General features: G+C 39.2%; 1 protein-coding gene across 1 annotated transcript in view; it reads right to left on the bottom strand.

Annotated features, from left to right (window-relative positions):
• The window catches only part of Eea1 (early endosome antigen 1), a 118,375-nt gene that overhangs the window by 66,321 nt on the left and 37,616 nt on the right, over positions 1–14,438 (bottom strand). Inside the window, exons 3-6 of the mRNA XM_036169605.1 lie at positions 4,817–4,944; positions 4,191–4,245; positions 4,037–4,102; positions 117–156 (exon numbers count right to left, since the gene is read on the bottom strand). Coding sequence (XP_036025498.1) covers positions 117–156; positions 4,037–4,102; positions 4,191–4,245; positions 4,817–4,944 — 289 coding nt within the window. The remainder of the gene's footprint in view (positions 1–116; positions 157–4,036; positions 4,103–4,190; positions 4,246–4,816; positions 4,945–14,438) is intronic.

The raw sequence follows: 14,438 nt of genomic DNA, 5'->3' as shown, positions 1-14,438 counted from the left end.
TTACTGTTTTACAAACATCAAATATAAACATAAACAAAATTCCTTTATCAGGTATTAAATAAAAACAGGATGAGAAAGAAGAAAAAAAAAACTCAAAAGAATCTGTCTTTAATTACCTGCTGATGAATCAGGCACCAATCCATCAGGTTTAGCTTCCTTGATTAAAACAGAACACATAGGTAAATGTGGTAAAGGGAGAAGAAAACACTGTACAATCGCCATGTCTGTCTAGTTAAGCAGCAGGATTTGGAGGTTCTTCTACCTTCAGATCTGTAAGGTGTCATCAGATGGCTAGCATAATTTCACTACAGTTGCCCAGTCCAAGAACTTTTGTATGTTTGTATAAAACTCTTAGTGTCACGTTAGGCGACATGCAGAATTCCATAAGTTCAGTAATAAACTAATGACAGAACTCCCCACATGCATGCAACACCAGCTCTGCCACATTCCGTATGTAGGCTACCAGCATCAACTGCTAGCCTGCAAACCCACAAGCCTCACAGTGTGACAGGTTTAGTCATGGCAGGCAAGCACTCAGTTGACTATTTCTCCAGGACCGATAGCTAAGCTGTGACAGGGTCACACTCATTTTAGCCTTTGAACTTCCAAGTCTTGGCCGTCCACACCTGAAGTGCTATCAGTAAGGGATCCTCATCATAACAGCTCTCTTTGGAAAGCATCACTTTTAAGAAACCATTTATAAAAGTACACCTCAAATTTTAATGAGATCTTCCTTACCATGGGAGCCTGATTCTACAATAGTTGAGAAATTATTAACAGACTTTAATAATTGTGACATTCACTTTGTGGTTTAATGTAACCTATCTATTGAGTGCATTCCCTGTGAGATTTGTTCAAAGTATTCTCTCCTTTAAGCATTGTGAACTTAAAGGGGAAAATACATAGCAATAAACTATGTGATTTAAGAGAACATTCCCTCAATCATATCCTTACTATAAGCATTCAAAACACCTAGACTATTTGAAAATTAATAAGCTTACAGATATCATCAACTATCACAATCAAAAAGGTAGTGTGTGTCAGGGTTGGAGACAGTTTAAAAAAAAAAAAAAAGCCAACTACATTTTGGCACCCAACTGCCAAAATGTAGTTTTTGTTACTCTTTGGGGGCCCATAGCCCAGCTCCCAAATAAATACACAGAGACTTATTCTTACTTATGAATGCTCAGCCTTAGCTTGGCTTATTTCTAGCCAGCTTTTCTAACTTAAATTACCCTATCTACCATTCACCTCTGGACTTTTATATTTCTCTATTCTATGTACTTTCTTTACTTCTTACTCCATGGCTGGCTGTGTAGTGAATGGCTGGCCCCTGACGTCCTCCTCTCCTTTTCTTGTTCCTTGTCTGCTCCTTTTCTCCTTCCATTTATTCTCTCTGCCTGGCAGCCCCATCTATCCCTCCCTGCTGAACTATTGGCCAATCGGCTCTTTATTAGACCAATCAGGTTTTTAGTCAGGCACAGTAACACAGCTTCACAGAGTTAAACGAATACAACATAAAAGAATGAAACGTATCTTTGCATCATTAAACAAATGTTCCACAGCATAAACAAATGTAACACACCTTAAACTAATATTCCACAACAGCTCAGTGAGTAAAGGCACTTGACAGTAATACCAGAAATCAATTCCCAGGACCCAAGAAATCTCTCACATGTTGTTAACTGACCTCCACATGCAAGAAGGTACCCAGATAAATGTACACACGAATGCATGCATGCATACACACACACACACACACACACACACACAATGTAAATCATAGCAATAAAGACTTTATCCCTTAGTAACCTGGCATGATGGCACATGCCTTTAATCCCAGCAGAGGCAAAGGCAGACAGGCCTCTGAGAGTTTGAGGCTAGCTTGGTCTGCACAGTGATTTCCAGGACAGCTAGGGTTATTTAGAGATCTTGTCTCAAAAAACAAACAAACAAAAATAGAAAACAAACAACAAAAAGATTATAACCCTTAAAGTCATCTAGCCACTGGATTAAAAACAAAAATTAAAAATCTCTTTTGAATTATTTTCATAAAGAGTTAAACCCATCTCAAAGAATAAAGGATTACCCCTTAAACTAGATTTTTTAAAATTTCACTATACACTAGATTGAGACATACTGACTGCTACAAATAATCAATATTTAAAATGTATTTGCTTCCAAATGGAAAGTAACTGCAAAGACAAGTTATAACTTACACTATCGAGAATTTCTTTAAATTTATGAAATACAGCACACTGGTACGTGCCTGTAATCCCAGCACTCTGAAGATGAAGAAGGATCAGGAGTTTAAGGCTAGCCTTAGCTGGGCTAAATGACTAAGACCTTGTTTAACACACACACACACACACACACACACACACACACACACACACACACGTGCGCACGTCATGTCAAATACAGTAGTTTCCATGTTAGACAGGCAAATGAACTATAAATATTGACTAACACTAAAGCCTCTTTAAACAGTATTAGAACTGGCAACTTTTTGTTCACCGGCTTGTTTCTCTCTTTTTCAATCCAGGTAGTAATTCTTGGTACAAAGATTAAAATGCAAAAGTAAAATAAAAGAAGAAGTAAAATCCTAACTCAAAGTCACAGTGTGATGAGACAGGATGGAAGCAGATCACTAATTATTTTATAAAGGTGTTGAAGGATATCTACTTTGTTTTTAAAAACAAAAACTATCCCTGGACTCAAGAAAAATTCCTAATTCCTTTTCTTTCTAAGATGTAGCTGATAGAATTTTTATATAAAATCACATTTTGATAAGGTACCTAGAGCCCACAGATTTCACTTTTTGTATCAACATTTTTTCATGTGTTTTTATGCAGATAAACATATACAGAAATCAACAGTCCCACACCACATATCATTTCAGTCGATAACTGACCGTGTGGAAGATAATGGAGCTGAAACTTTTCTAGGACCCAGTGACAAAGTAACATCATAGTGACATGCACTGCCCGTGCTTATTTATGATCCTACTGTGCTACCACTGACATGCAATTATGTGTAGTAGTTAAGATTTGATAATTCTAACAAGCCACTGTGGCTAGTATATGTGTTTTTTATATTGTATTTTATTGGTATTTGAGGATATACTGTCTAAATTTTAAAAAAAGTTTGGAGTGAAAAGGCACCAGGCAGGTCTTGAGAGACATCCCCAGAAGAAGGCCTTATTACCACAGGCCGTGGGGACTCCGCTGTCACTGCCCTCATATACTCTCAGTGAGGTGAGATGTGGAACTGAGGCCTGTATTTGGGTTTCAGCTAAAATGTTTAGCCATTTAAGTATACTGTCAGAAAAATAGAATAACATAAGTTTGATGTTTTAAAAACTGGTAACTGATTCTTTTTTTAAAATAATATGCATGGCTTTGGATGGATGGATGGATGGATGGATGGATGGATGGATGGACGGACAGATGATAGATGATAGATAGATAGATAGATAGATAGACAGACTGACAGACAGACAGATATGTTTAAGACTGTGTGTATGCATGAGCACATGTGTGCAAAAAGCCAGAAGAGGATAATGGATCCCCTGAACCTGGAGTTACAGGCAGTTGTGAACTGCCTGATGCAGATTGTGGGAAGTGAACCTGGGTCCTCGGCAAATGAACCAAGCATATTTAATTACTGAGTCATCTCTACACACACACACACACACACACACACACATATGCACGCACCCTTTTTGAGACAGGATCTTGTTATGTAGCCTAGTCTGTCCTTGAACTCACATTCTCTGACTCAGCCTTCCAAGTGCTGGAACTACAGACAAGAACTATCACACCTTACATAACAACTTCTTAATGGAACATGTTAAAGAAACTTTATCTTTGCTTCCCATATTTGCTTCCATTCATTAAAATTGTACGGACTATCCGATAGGCTATTAAACAAATAAATTAGCAAGTTATTTATATCAAGCCCCTTACAAAAGAGTGTAATGCTCAATTTTCAACAATGAAAATAAACATGCTTCAAGAATTTAAAATGCAATTACTTGCTGCTGTAGCCCTTGATACTTTTCTAATTCTTTCTTTAATTCTTCTGAGTACCATTTTTCTTCCTAATAAAAAAGATTTTAGTTAGTAAATTTTAAAAGTCTTTAATCGGAAACTCTGAAAATAAACAAGCATTATCATGTTTATTCTTACCTTAAGTGAAGCCTGTAGGTCTTGGACCTCTTGTCTGAGTAGTGTTATGTCATCTCTAAAGGGGCATGGCGAGAGAGGAAACACCCTTTAATTTACAAGCTTAACAAGTGATAATCAGTAACTATCTACTAATGTACTTTAAAAACACTGAAAATTTTATGTATCTAAGCTTTTAGAAAAATAATTTTATTCTTAAAGCACACGGTTTACAAATAAAAACAATTCTCATTAAAATAATCAGATAATTGTCAAGTGCCTGGATTGGAAAGAAAATGTCTTCCACTTATTTACCAACAAGCATGAATGGCTGCCCAATGCAGTTAGCATAATAGCTGTTGGCAGGACCATGAACTGTGCACAGTCTCGGCCCTGACTGTCACTCCCCTCCCCCCATGCACTTGGCTGGATTATCACTGACTGGCTTCTGTTCCTTCTCACTCTCGGGGACTCTCACTGACACTCAAGCTGACAGGCTAGGCAAGAGAGGAAGACTATGCCAGATGAGGGCAGCTTTAAATTAGTAATATGAAACATTGCAACTTTCAGAAAGAAATTAATCTTGACACAGCAATCATATCACATGCACATTCCATGACAATATTAGATTTCAAAACTAGCATACATACCGTGTCAAAGCAAGATTGGCCTCTCCACCATGACCTGAGTCATTACCAGCATCATGAACTGCCTGATAGTGTTTGAAAAGTTCATCAGCAGAGCCAAGAGATTTCATACACTGGGGACATATGAAACCCTATAAAAAGAGGCACAAAAAAAAGTTTTAAAAAATTTAATTTTGAAGAATAACACTTTGCATTTATGAAACATGGTCAAATGTCACTAAATAAATTGTAATTTATAATGTCAAGTCCCAATTCTGATATCAAGCAAAGGTATTTCACAAAACACAGCCACCTTTTAGGTAGGCTGCATCAACTGATGGCTAAAGAAATGAATTCTAGTATGAGACATTAGTTCGTCCATCCTTCCCTCCTTCCCTCCCTCCTTCCCTCCCTTCCTTCTTCCCTCCCTTTCTTTTTTTTTTTTTTTCCAGAGCTGAGGATCGAACCCAGGGCCTTGCACTTGCTAGGCAAGTGCTCTACCACTGAGCTAAATCCCCAACACCCTCCTTCCTTTCTTTCCTTAAGACAGGGTCTCACTATGTAGTCATGGCTGTCCTAGAACTCACTCTGTAAATCAGGCTGGCCTTACACTCACAGACATCCATGTGCCTCTGCCTTTTGGGTACTGGGATTAAAAGCATACACCACCACACCCAGCTAAGATACTGACTCTATATTCTAGATTAGTTGAGAACATTTTCCATCACAACCTTTCACTCTGTGTATATTCCCAGTAGTGAAGTAATATTTGCTCTAATCTAGTTCATAGGAATAGAAAAAGAAAAAAAGGCAAGAGCCCAGCTAGCTCAGTCATAATCTCAGGGTTGTGGGTTCGAGCCCCAAGTTGGGCACCATATTCATTAACCAATGGGAACAACATATATTCATAGTGTACAGAAAGACGTCCCCCAGCAGTGAGATGATGAAATAATCTTGTCACCCAAGGAAAAATTCCAGACCGTAAGTGTCCCACACAAACCTCTGTTAGAGAAGTGCTGTAATCAGAAAACGCTGTGAACTGAGTGATGGCGACACCTGTGATCTCAGCACTTGGGAAGCAGAGGCAGGAGGATCTGAGGTTTAAAGTCATCCTCAGCTACGTAGTGTGTTTAAGGCCAGCACTGGCTATATGAGACCCTGCCTCAAAATAAATAAATAAAAATTGCTAGCATGAGGCTAACATGATAAAAGCCCAAAGCTAATGTAAAGCCTAAAATAACATAAAATCCTGACAATCCCAGAATTAATATATGATTAAGGCTATCATCAACAGTGGTGTTAAAGATGCTGCTATAGGTCCTTGTTTTCTGTGTTTGGGGTTACAATTCAGGAATGGATAGTGAAATCAACATACTAGGTTGTAACTTTATTATTCCACAGTAGAATACATTGGAGGTTATTTTACTAACAGTAAACAACATTTTATTAAATTTTTTGACCAATGACAAAAAATATTTATTACAGTGAGTGTCATTTAAAAAAAAAAAAAAACATTTGAGAAGCATCCTTACAGATTAACTGTTAGAGGTAGCGAGAATAAGAAAAACTGTTTTTCTATTGGATCCAAGCAAAGTATAGATATCTGCCCCACACGATCTCAGTTAAAGCTCATGCCTATTTATTTACAGTGTTACCAATCCTACTTTATAGACCAGGAAACTCAGAAAAGCTAAATAACTTTCCCGAGGTCACAAATGACTAAGATATCTATGAATTTGCTGGGCATTTCCCATGTCTCAACGGCCTAACCCTTAAAACAAGTCCTTTTACTTTCTAACTTCCCAGTGACTCTATTCAGCAGGTATTTTCATCATTTTGAGTATAATAATAATAGATCTGTGGAAAGCATAAATTGAAAATTCTATACCAGCCCACAAACAAAATGATGGATGATACACACGGAAAAGTATCTTTTCCTGGAGCTGAATCAGTGATGAACCAAACAGCATTAAATTTACCACTGTATGGCTATCTAACTGCAAGCTGTATTAGCAATCACAAGCTGCAAGAAGGCTCTCTTATTCTTTTAAAAACTACCAAAGGATGTCAATTCTAAAAACACTCCCAACCTCTACCAACCCAACCTATTCTTCACGCTAAACTATAAGAATACCCTCATGCAATCTACTTTGCAGGGGTAGGTATGTCATATTCTCAAAATATTTAAATTCATTGAATCAAAGATAAAATATCAATGAATATCATGGAGTTATTACATTTACATGATTATGCTAATTTCGCTGCAAGAAATAGACGAGCACTGTTTTAGTAAGGGCTTGGCATTTGAGATACAAAGGTGAAACAGTATGTGTATGAGGGTGGTGTTTCAGTGCACAACGGCACTGTAAGCAACAGGTAAGTACATTCTGACTTTGAAGAATCTAAGGTTTGTTTTATGGGGATATAGAAATGCCATCTTTCCTTCATTCTACAAAAACTAAAGCAATTCCCTGTAGAGATCACGGTTGTCCATGAGTATGCTCACTCAAGCAGTGCACGGCTCTCTTCACAATAACTAATCACATCTACCACTTCGCTTTTGAAGAAAGTGTCCTTCCCACATTATAAAAAATTAAGGTAATAACAACAACAAAAAAGAATGCTGTCCCAATATGCTCTCCTTGACTCTCCCAGCACAACTCCATTTCTCCCATGCAAGTGGTTTCAGCTACAACTTACATGCAAATCCGTATTGAGCCAATACTATGTAGGACGTTTATGGATCTATACATCTACAGATATATATCCCTACCTGCATCTCATTGGCATTTCAAATGCAGTAAATCTAAAGCTGGACTCATCTCCCACATTTACTTTTTTGCCAACTTTCACCTTTCATCATGAACTGTAAACTTAAAAATGATGAGCTGCTCTTCTACCTCCCTGGTGATGAGATACCACACCTAAGCATTCTTCCTTCCTATGTTTTCCTCCCAGTCCTCTTTGAAGCTTGTCTTGCTCAGTTCTATCTGTTGTACTCATGGATGTAGCACCATTCCAACAGTGTTCCTACAGGTACCCTACTTTCTCCTCACTAATGGATGTCCCACATGGATGCCAGAGCTTCTTCCTAAAACAGACTCTTCAGTATTCTTCACCAATCTTTATCATCCACATGACACACGTTCTTCCATGGCCGTTCCCCTAATGACCAACACAATCTGATGTCCAGATCCCTCTCCATCTGCACCACATAATTCGACAATACTAACATGCCTCTGTCCCTGAGCACAACATGCTATCTCAAATCTCTGGCCATTACATATACTGCTCTGTGTCCTTCAACACCACCACTGACTTGTCAAGCACCCTGACTCCAACAAACAATATATCAGATCATTTCACACCTCTACCCCTATATGGGTTAATGATAGTCTTATCATATATATTTTTCTACATTGTATATTTATTAAATAAAATAAAGAACTTAATTGAACAATAAGTCATTAATAGGTTACAAACAAAAACAAAATGAGTTAAACAGTAAGTACTTTGAGCACATGAAACTAAAAATATTTTTAAAATTTCTATTCTTTTTCTTAAGTGTTGATGCAAAAGTACTATATCTCCTAGTCAAGTATAGAAGCACATATCTATAATCCCAGCACTTAAGAGACAGATACAGAACTGTGAGTTCAAGCCCCCTTTAGGCTACAAGACTCTGTCGTCTCAATCTCTCTCTCTCTGAACATATATACACATATATAATTTATGCATAATGTATGGCACAAAGCTCACTGAAAGAAGACAAATATCGACAGATGATTCTATAGAGCAGATACATGTAAAGAACTATGGTAACACGAGAGAAGTATCAATTCATCACACTCAATAAAATATATACACATATATTTGTGTGTATATGTGTTTCTCATCTCTACCCTACTGAATCTTCATCTAGTATATAATAACATATATACTATGAAATATCGTTTCCACGAGATCTTAGAATCAGGCTCTAAAAAGTGAGTGTGTGTTCCCTGACAGAATAGAAGACAGCCCCCCCCCCCCCCCCGGAAAGGAAGAAGCATTAACAAAGATGGAGGAAGGGCTCTGGAGCAGCAGCACACTTATTTAGAAGGCGGGGCCTCTAGAGTACTCTAGTCACAGATCCAGAGTGAAGGGCCAGAGTTCAACGGGTGAATAAATGCAGTGATCCCCTATGCAGCTGCTGAAATGAACAGAAATAGTGAGTGGCATTGGCAGTGTACCTCTTCTGGACACTGAACTAATATTGTTAGTAGCTGATGGCATGGGTGACAAGCACTCATGTAGCATGTGCAAACCACTTGGTTCAATCCCCAGCATTACACACAGACCCAGAGAGACAGACTAAGATTGAAAGTGAATAACGCGATCAGTCTTCAGAGGTGTTTCGATTTTTGTACAGAACTCTGGAAGGACCTACAATGATCTAGATGGATATTCTCCTTCCAACTCCCTCTTGTCTACCACCACGCTTCTGCCTCACACTGCTTATCCCTGTCCAATAACCGCACTACCACACTAGCTGACGTGCCTGTGGGGTAAAATAGGACATGAATAACAATGATATTTAACCTGTCACTTCACAACATACCTGTATCATAACTTCTACTAATAACTAGTAGGCACATTATGGTCTGTTCCTCAAAAACTACATCCCTATTACATTATTTACCCTTTAAAAATTTACATTTGTTGCTTTGTGTTATTGTTGAGACAAATTCTCACACTGTAGCTGAGGCCCGCCTTAAACTCACAGCAATCCTTCTGCCTCAGCATTCTGAATGCTGGGATTACATGTGTGAACCATAGATTTTTGACTGTTGACTTCAATCAAGAGTTTTGATGCTAGATACCCATGTGTGCCAGGAAACTAATGGTGACATTGAAGTATGCCATTATACCCCTAAAACTTCTACATGCCAGGTTAGCACCTCAGAAAGAACTAATTTGTTCCTAAGAGAAAACCTTACAAGTAATACTCCCAATGCATCAATTTTTTCTATGAGTAGATCTTGAATACTTAAATAAAACTTAAATTTTGGCAAAGCTGTCAGAAAAATAAGTGTTTGTAAAGTAAATATATTTACCCCCTTCTTAACTGTTATTAAACCTTCGCATGAAGTCTTAGCAGCGTAAGTATTTAATCAGTCAATTAATATCTTCCACTCTTAATTCCAGCAAGAGTCTTTAATTCCTGTAACTACTTTACCTTGTTTTATATTTCAAAATCATTTCTAAAATTCATTAGTATGATATATGTAGTATGTTAATCTCTTATAGAATAATAAAAAGAAGTTTACTAAAGCTATAATGCCCATTTTAAAATATAGTTAGCTTCAGCCAGGTGGTGGTGGCACACGCCATTAATCCCAGCACTCAGGAGGCGAGCCAAGCGGATCTCTGTGAGTTCGAGGCCAGCCTGGGCTACAGAGTGAGTTCCAGGAAAGGCTCAAAGCTACACAGAGAAACCCTGTCTCAAAAATCAAAAAACAAACTATATATATATATATATATATATATATATATATATATATATATATATATATAGAGAGAGAGAGAGAGAGAGAGAGAGAGAGAGAGAGAGAGAGAGAGAGAGAGAGAGAGAGAGAGAGAGAATGAGAGAGAGAATGTGAGTTAGCTTCTACTAATTGCCCATGAATGAACCAAGTGAACCAGTCAGCTCATGGAGTTTGATACTAAACCTCAATATTAGAGGTGATTTTTTTTTTTCTAAAGCATACTCAAGGCACCAAGTTTGCTAGACAGACAAACTGCAAAGAAATATTCACAAGCAAAAAAGTGCTAAAAAATAGCCACCTACATCTCCAAATTTGTCACCAACTTTCAAAACCTAGTTGAAGATTAAAAGCAATCAATTCTTTGCTCAGGAGTTGTTTTCTGCGACCCCTTTCTCGGATCCGATGCAGCTAAGAACTTCCCTGACTCCTGCTGAAAAAGTTCCTTTTAGTTCCTAAAGAAACTGCTTACATGGCAAGCGCCTAAGACTGTTGCTCGCGCTTAAACACAAAGAAGAAAAAGTAACTCGTCTCCTAGACAACAAGAACATCCACAGCATCCAAGCCCATTCTGCCTCCATCTCTTCCTGCCCTGCTTCCATCCTCCCAGTGCACCAGTCTAACTGCTCTTGTGAGCTTTCCTCTGAACACCCCACCTGGATTAGCCAGCTGTCCTTTCCACAGACAACTTCCATCACAGAGACGGCCTGCTGTGCCCACTTCATCTCTCCTGTCCTTTACACTAACATGCTAAGTGAGTCTGCTCGGCTGTTTTCTGATCTATGACTGCCTCATGGAGAAACAGTCATACTTTGCAGGCTTTCATAGTACCAAGCTTCGTTCTTCTATGAGATTTGTAGAAGAACTCAAAAAGTTATGCTTTTTTAATATCAAATTAGAAACATATTAGCAAGATTATCAGAGAAATTCTTTGCATCTTAAAAATAATTTTCCTAATACTTTGCCCACCCAGCCTTAGATACACACCAGCCCTACCCTACAGAGCAGTGGTTCTCAACCTGTGTGTCATAACCCTTTTGGGAGTCAAACAACCCTTTCACGGGGTCACCTAAGACCATTGGAAAATGCAGATATTTACATTACAATTCATAACAGTAGCAAATCAGTTATGAGGTAGCAACAAAAATAATTTTATGGTTTGGGGTCACCACACATGAGGATCCGTACGTATTAAAGGGTCACAGAGTTAGGAAGGTTGAGAATCGCTGCTGTAGAGGACTGTTTACATGTCACTATGGGTGATGATGTGCATTTCGTCACCTCCAGTAAAGAGAAACAAAGATGGAAACAGTCTTCAGTTCAGGTTCTAATGCTGTTCAGACACAAAATCCTTCTATGAAAGAATCATTTTAACTTCAATGTCTTAATAATTCATTAATAAAGCATAAACAATGGATAATCCTACAAATATTGAAATGCTACTTTATATTTCAAATTTCATGGCAAAGTGTATGTGCACATATTAAGTATTTACATTTATTTACAAATTCACAAAAGGACAGCTGGAACCAAGAGGAGAAACCAAGTGGACTGTCCAAGAGCCCTTTCCCTTACTGATTCTTCTCTTAAGCATGCATAATTAAAGCAATCCGCATTCCCGTATAGCATAAAAGGGAACCAACACCGGACAGGGAAAATACAGCTATTTTGAGCAACCCAGAACCAAGCTGGCAAACAAAACGCAGGACCCACAGTCACACTGGAGTCACTAAGAAGTCCCTGTGCTCCTGTCTCAGGCTCAGTGTGCACCTCCTGGTAATGTCCTGACAAGTCGGCAGCAGATACACATCTTTTCATACACAATGGGCAGATGAAACCCTGTGAAATAACAACGTTCAGTTTGTTTGTTTTTAATAAACATGAGCATGCAAACACACATAACAAGAAATTAAACAATCTTCTTTTGGTATGGGTCAGGGAAGGTTCAAGGTGCAGCTGTAAAGGGTGAAAGGCCCATCTACAGCCTAACAGTAAAGGTTAGTTCCCATCTTCACATTATAAATTCCCTCTGCCTCATCTCCTCAGTGTAGTACCCACCTGCTTTGGCTCCAATACTCTGGTTTATGCATTTTACATTGTTTTTATTTATGGCACTTTGTCCATAGTTTACCTGAAACCCAGTACTGGCAAGTTAGGTTTTATTTTAGATCAAGAAATTCCAGTTGGCACACCAAATACCTTCATGTGATATTATGTTCTCAACAAAGACACTGTCTTCAAGTAATTATTAGTCTCTATTGTGTTCCACTCAGCAAAGATCACATCTTCCCATATCCATCATCCCCAGTGCATGATGCTTCTTTCTGATTCTCTGGGCTAAGTACGTCTGTGCTGGTTTAAATAAGAATGGCTCCCACAGGTTCCTATGTTTGAAGGCTTAGTCATGAGGGAGTGGCTCTACTTGAGAAGGATTAGAATTAGAAGTGTGGCCCTGTTGAAGGAAGTCTGTCACTAGGGGTGGTGGGCTTTGAGGTTTCAAGAGCCCAGGCCAGGCCAGTGTCTCTCTATGCTTCTTCCTGTGGATATGCATGCAGAGCTCTCAGCCACCATGCTCCCTGCCATGATGACAATGGACTAAACCTCTGAAACTATAAGCCAGCTCTAATTAAATGCTTTCTTTTTAAGGACTGCCTTGATCATGCATCTCTTCACAACAATAGACCACTAAGACATTCTCTTTTGTTGTTGAATTTCAGCCACACATATTACCCGGTACAAAGGAAGCATTTGGTAAACATTAACTAGTTCCACTATCATTATTCTGTGTGTGTGTATGTGCACGCATGTGTGTAAGGGTGCGCGTATGGTATGTGTATGGCGGCACACAGACATGTATGTGCAAGTGCATATGGAAGTCAGAAGAGAACCTGAGACGTCATTCCTCAGCACTGCCTCTCTCTTTTTCCTTTGGAGACAAGCTCTCTCACTAAGCTAGAACTGACCATGCAGATTCGGACTACACTGGCTCTCCAGCATACTCCAGGGCCTGCTGGTCTGACCTCCCCACTGTGGGAATTACAAGTACACACCACAGTTTAATTTAACATTCTGGTGATGGAACTCAGTTCCTCCTTGCACGTACTTACCAGCTTGGTTAGCTCTACAAATTCTATTATTCCTCTGTCTATAACCCTTAAAAGGTAACTATCCAGGGGGCAAAAGCAAGAAACACAAATTCACCTTTTTTCAACTGGTCACAGAGTTATCTTCCGGATACCCACATCCCAAGTACTAGAACCAGGGAACAGCACTTCTTGGCCACTAAAGGTTTAGAGTGTGTTTTACTCTACTCCTAACTGTCTGTCAATGGTGAATGTCCACACCCAGCCATCTAATCATTCATTAAGACACAGTTACTGTATAGTTACCTCACTCTGGCTATTAGATGTGGTGTTGAAAACAGTCAGAGAAGCAAACTCTCCAATCTCAAGAAACTTACAGGCTTCTTGAGAAAATTACCAAGAAAATTATTTTAGCTTTCACAAAACCCGAAAATCTACTGGGCCCACATTCAGAACATACCCAGAGTCTCCAGTGTCATACCTGCCTGACACCACAATGACCATGCTGCACAGATGGCCCTGTGCCTCCACTAGGCTCATTTCCAACACAAGAGCTACGCAGAGTATTCTATGACCAGCATTTACTTAAACTTATCATTTCCTGCTCAAGAGTCTCCACTGGCTTTGCTACCTCAGAGACTTGACCACACAGTCTGTATAACATCTACACGGTCTGCAAGAGGTGGCCTGATAGCTCACCAAGCCAGTCTGTGATCGCTCGGTACTCTGGAGCTACACCAGCCTCCAAGCTAGTCCTCACCATGCAGACATGCTCTTAGCTCGAGGAATTCCTGTGTGTCCTAGATGTCTAGAACAGCACTTGCCCCAGAAACGTCCTTGGCTCATTCCTTCACCTTCTTCAGGTCTAAGGCATGCCACCCCCCTTTCCCACTGGACAAACCTTCAGTGATGACTACATAAAGCTACAGATGTTCTACACCTTCTGAGGTCTAAGGCATGCCACCCCCCTTCTCCAACGGACAAACCTTCAGTGATGACTATAGCTACAGAGCAGATGTTCTACACCTTCTTTCCTAC

Source organism: Onychomys torridus, chromosome 20, assembly GCF_903995425.1.
Source record: "Onychomys torridus chromosome 20, mOncTor1.1, whole genome shotgun sequence".
Taxonomy (NCBI): Eukaryota; Metazoa; Chordata; class Mammalia; order Rodentia; family Cricetidae; genus Onychomys; species Onychomys torridus.
Note: the sequence above shows the minus strand (reverse complement) of the source record. Positions and strands in the feature narration are given on the sequence as shown.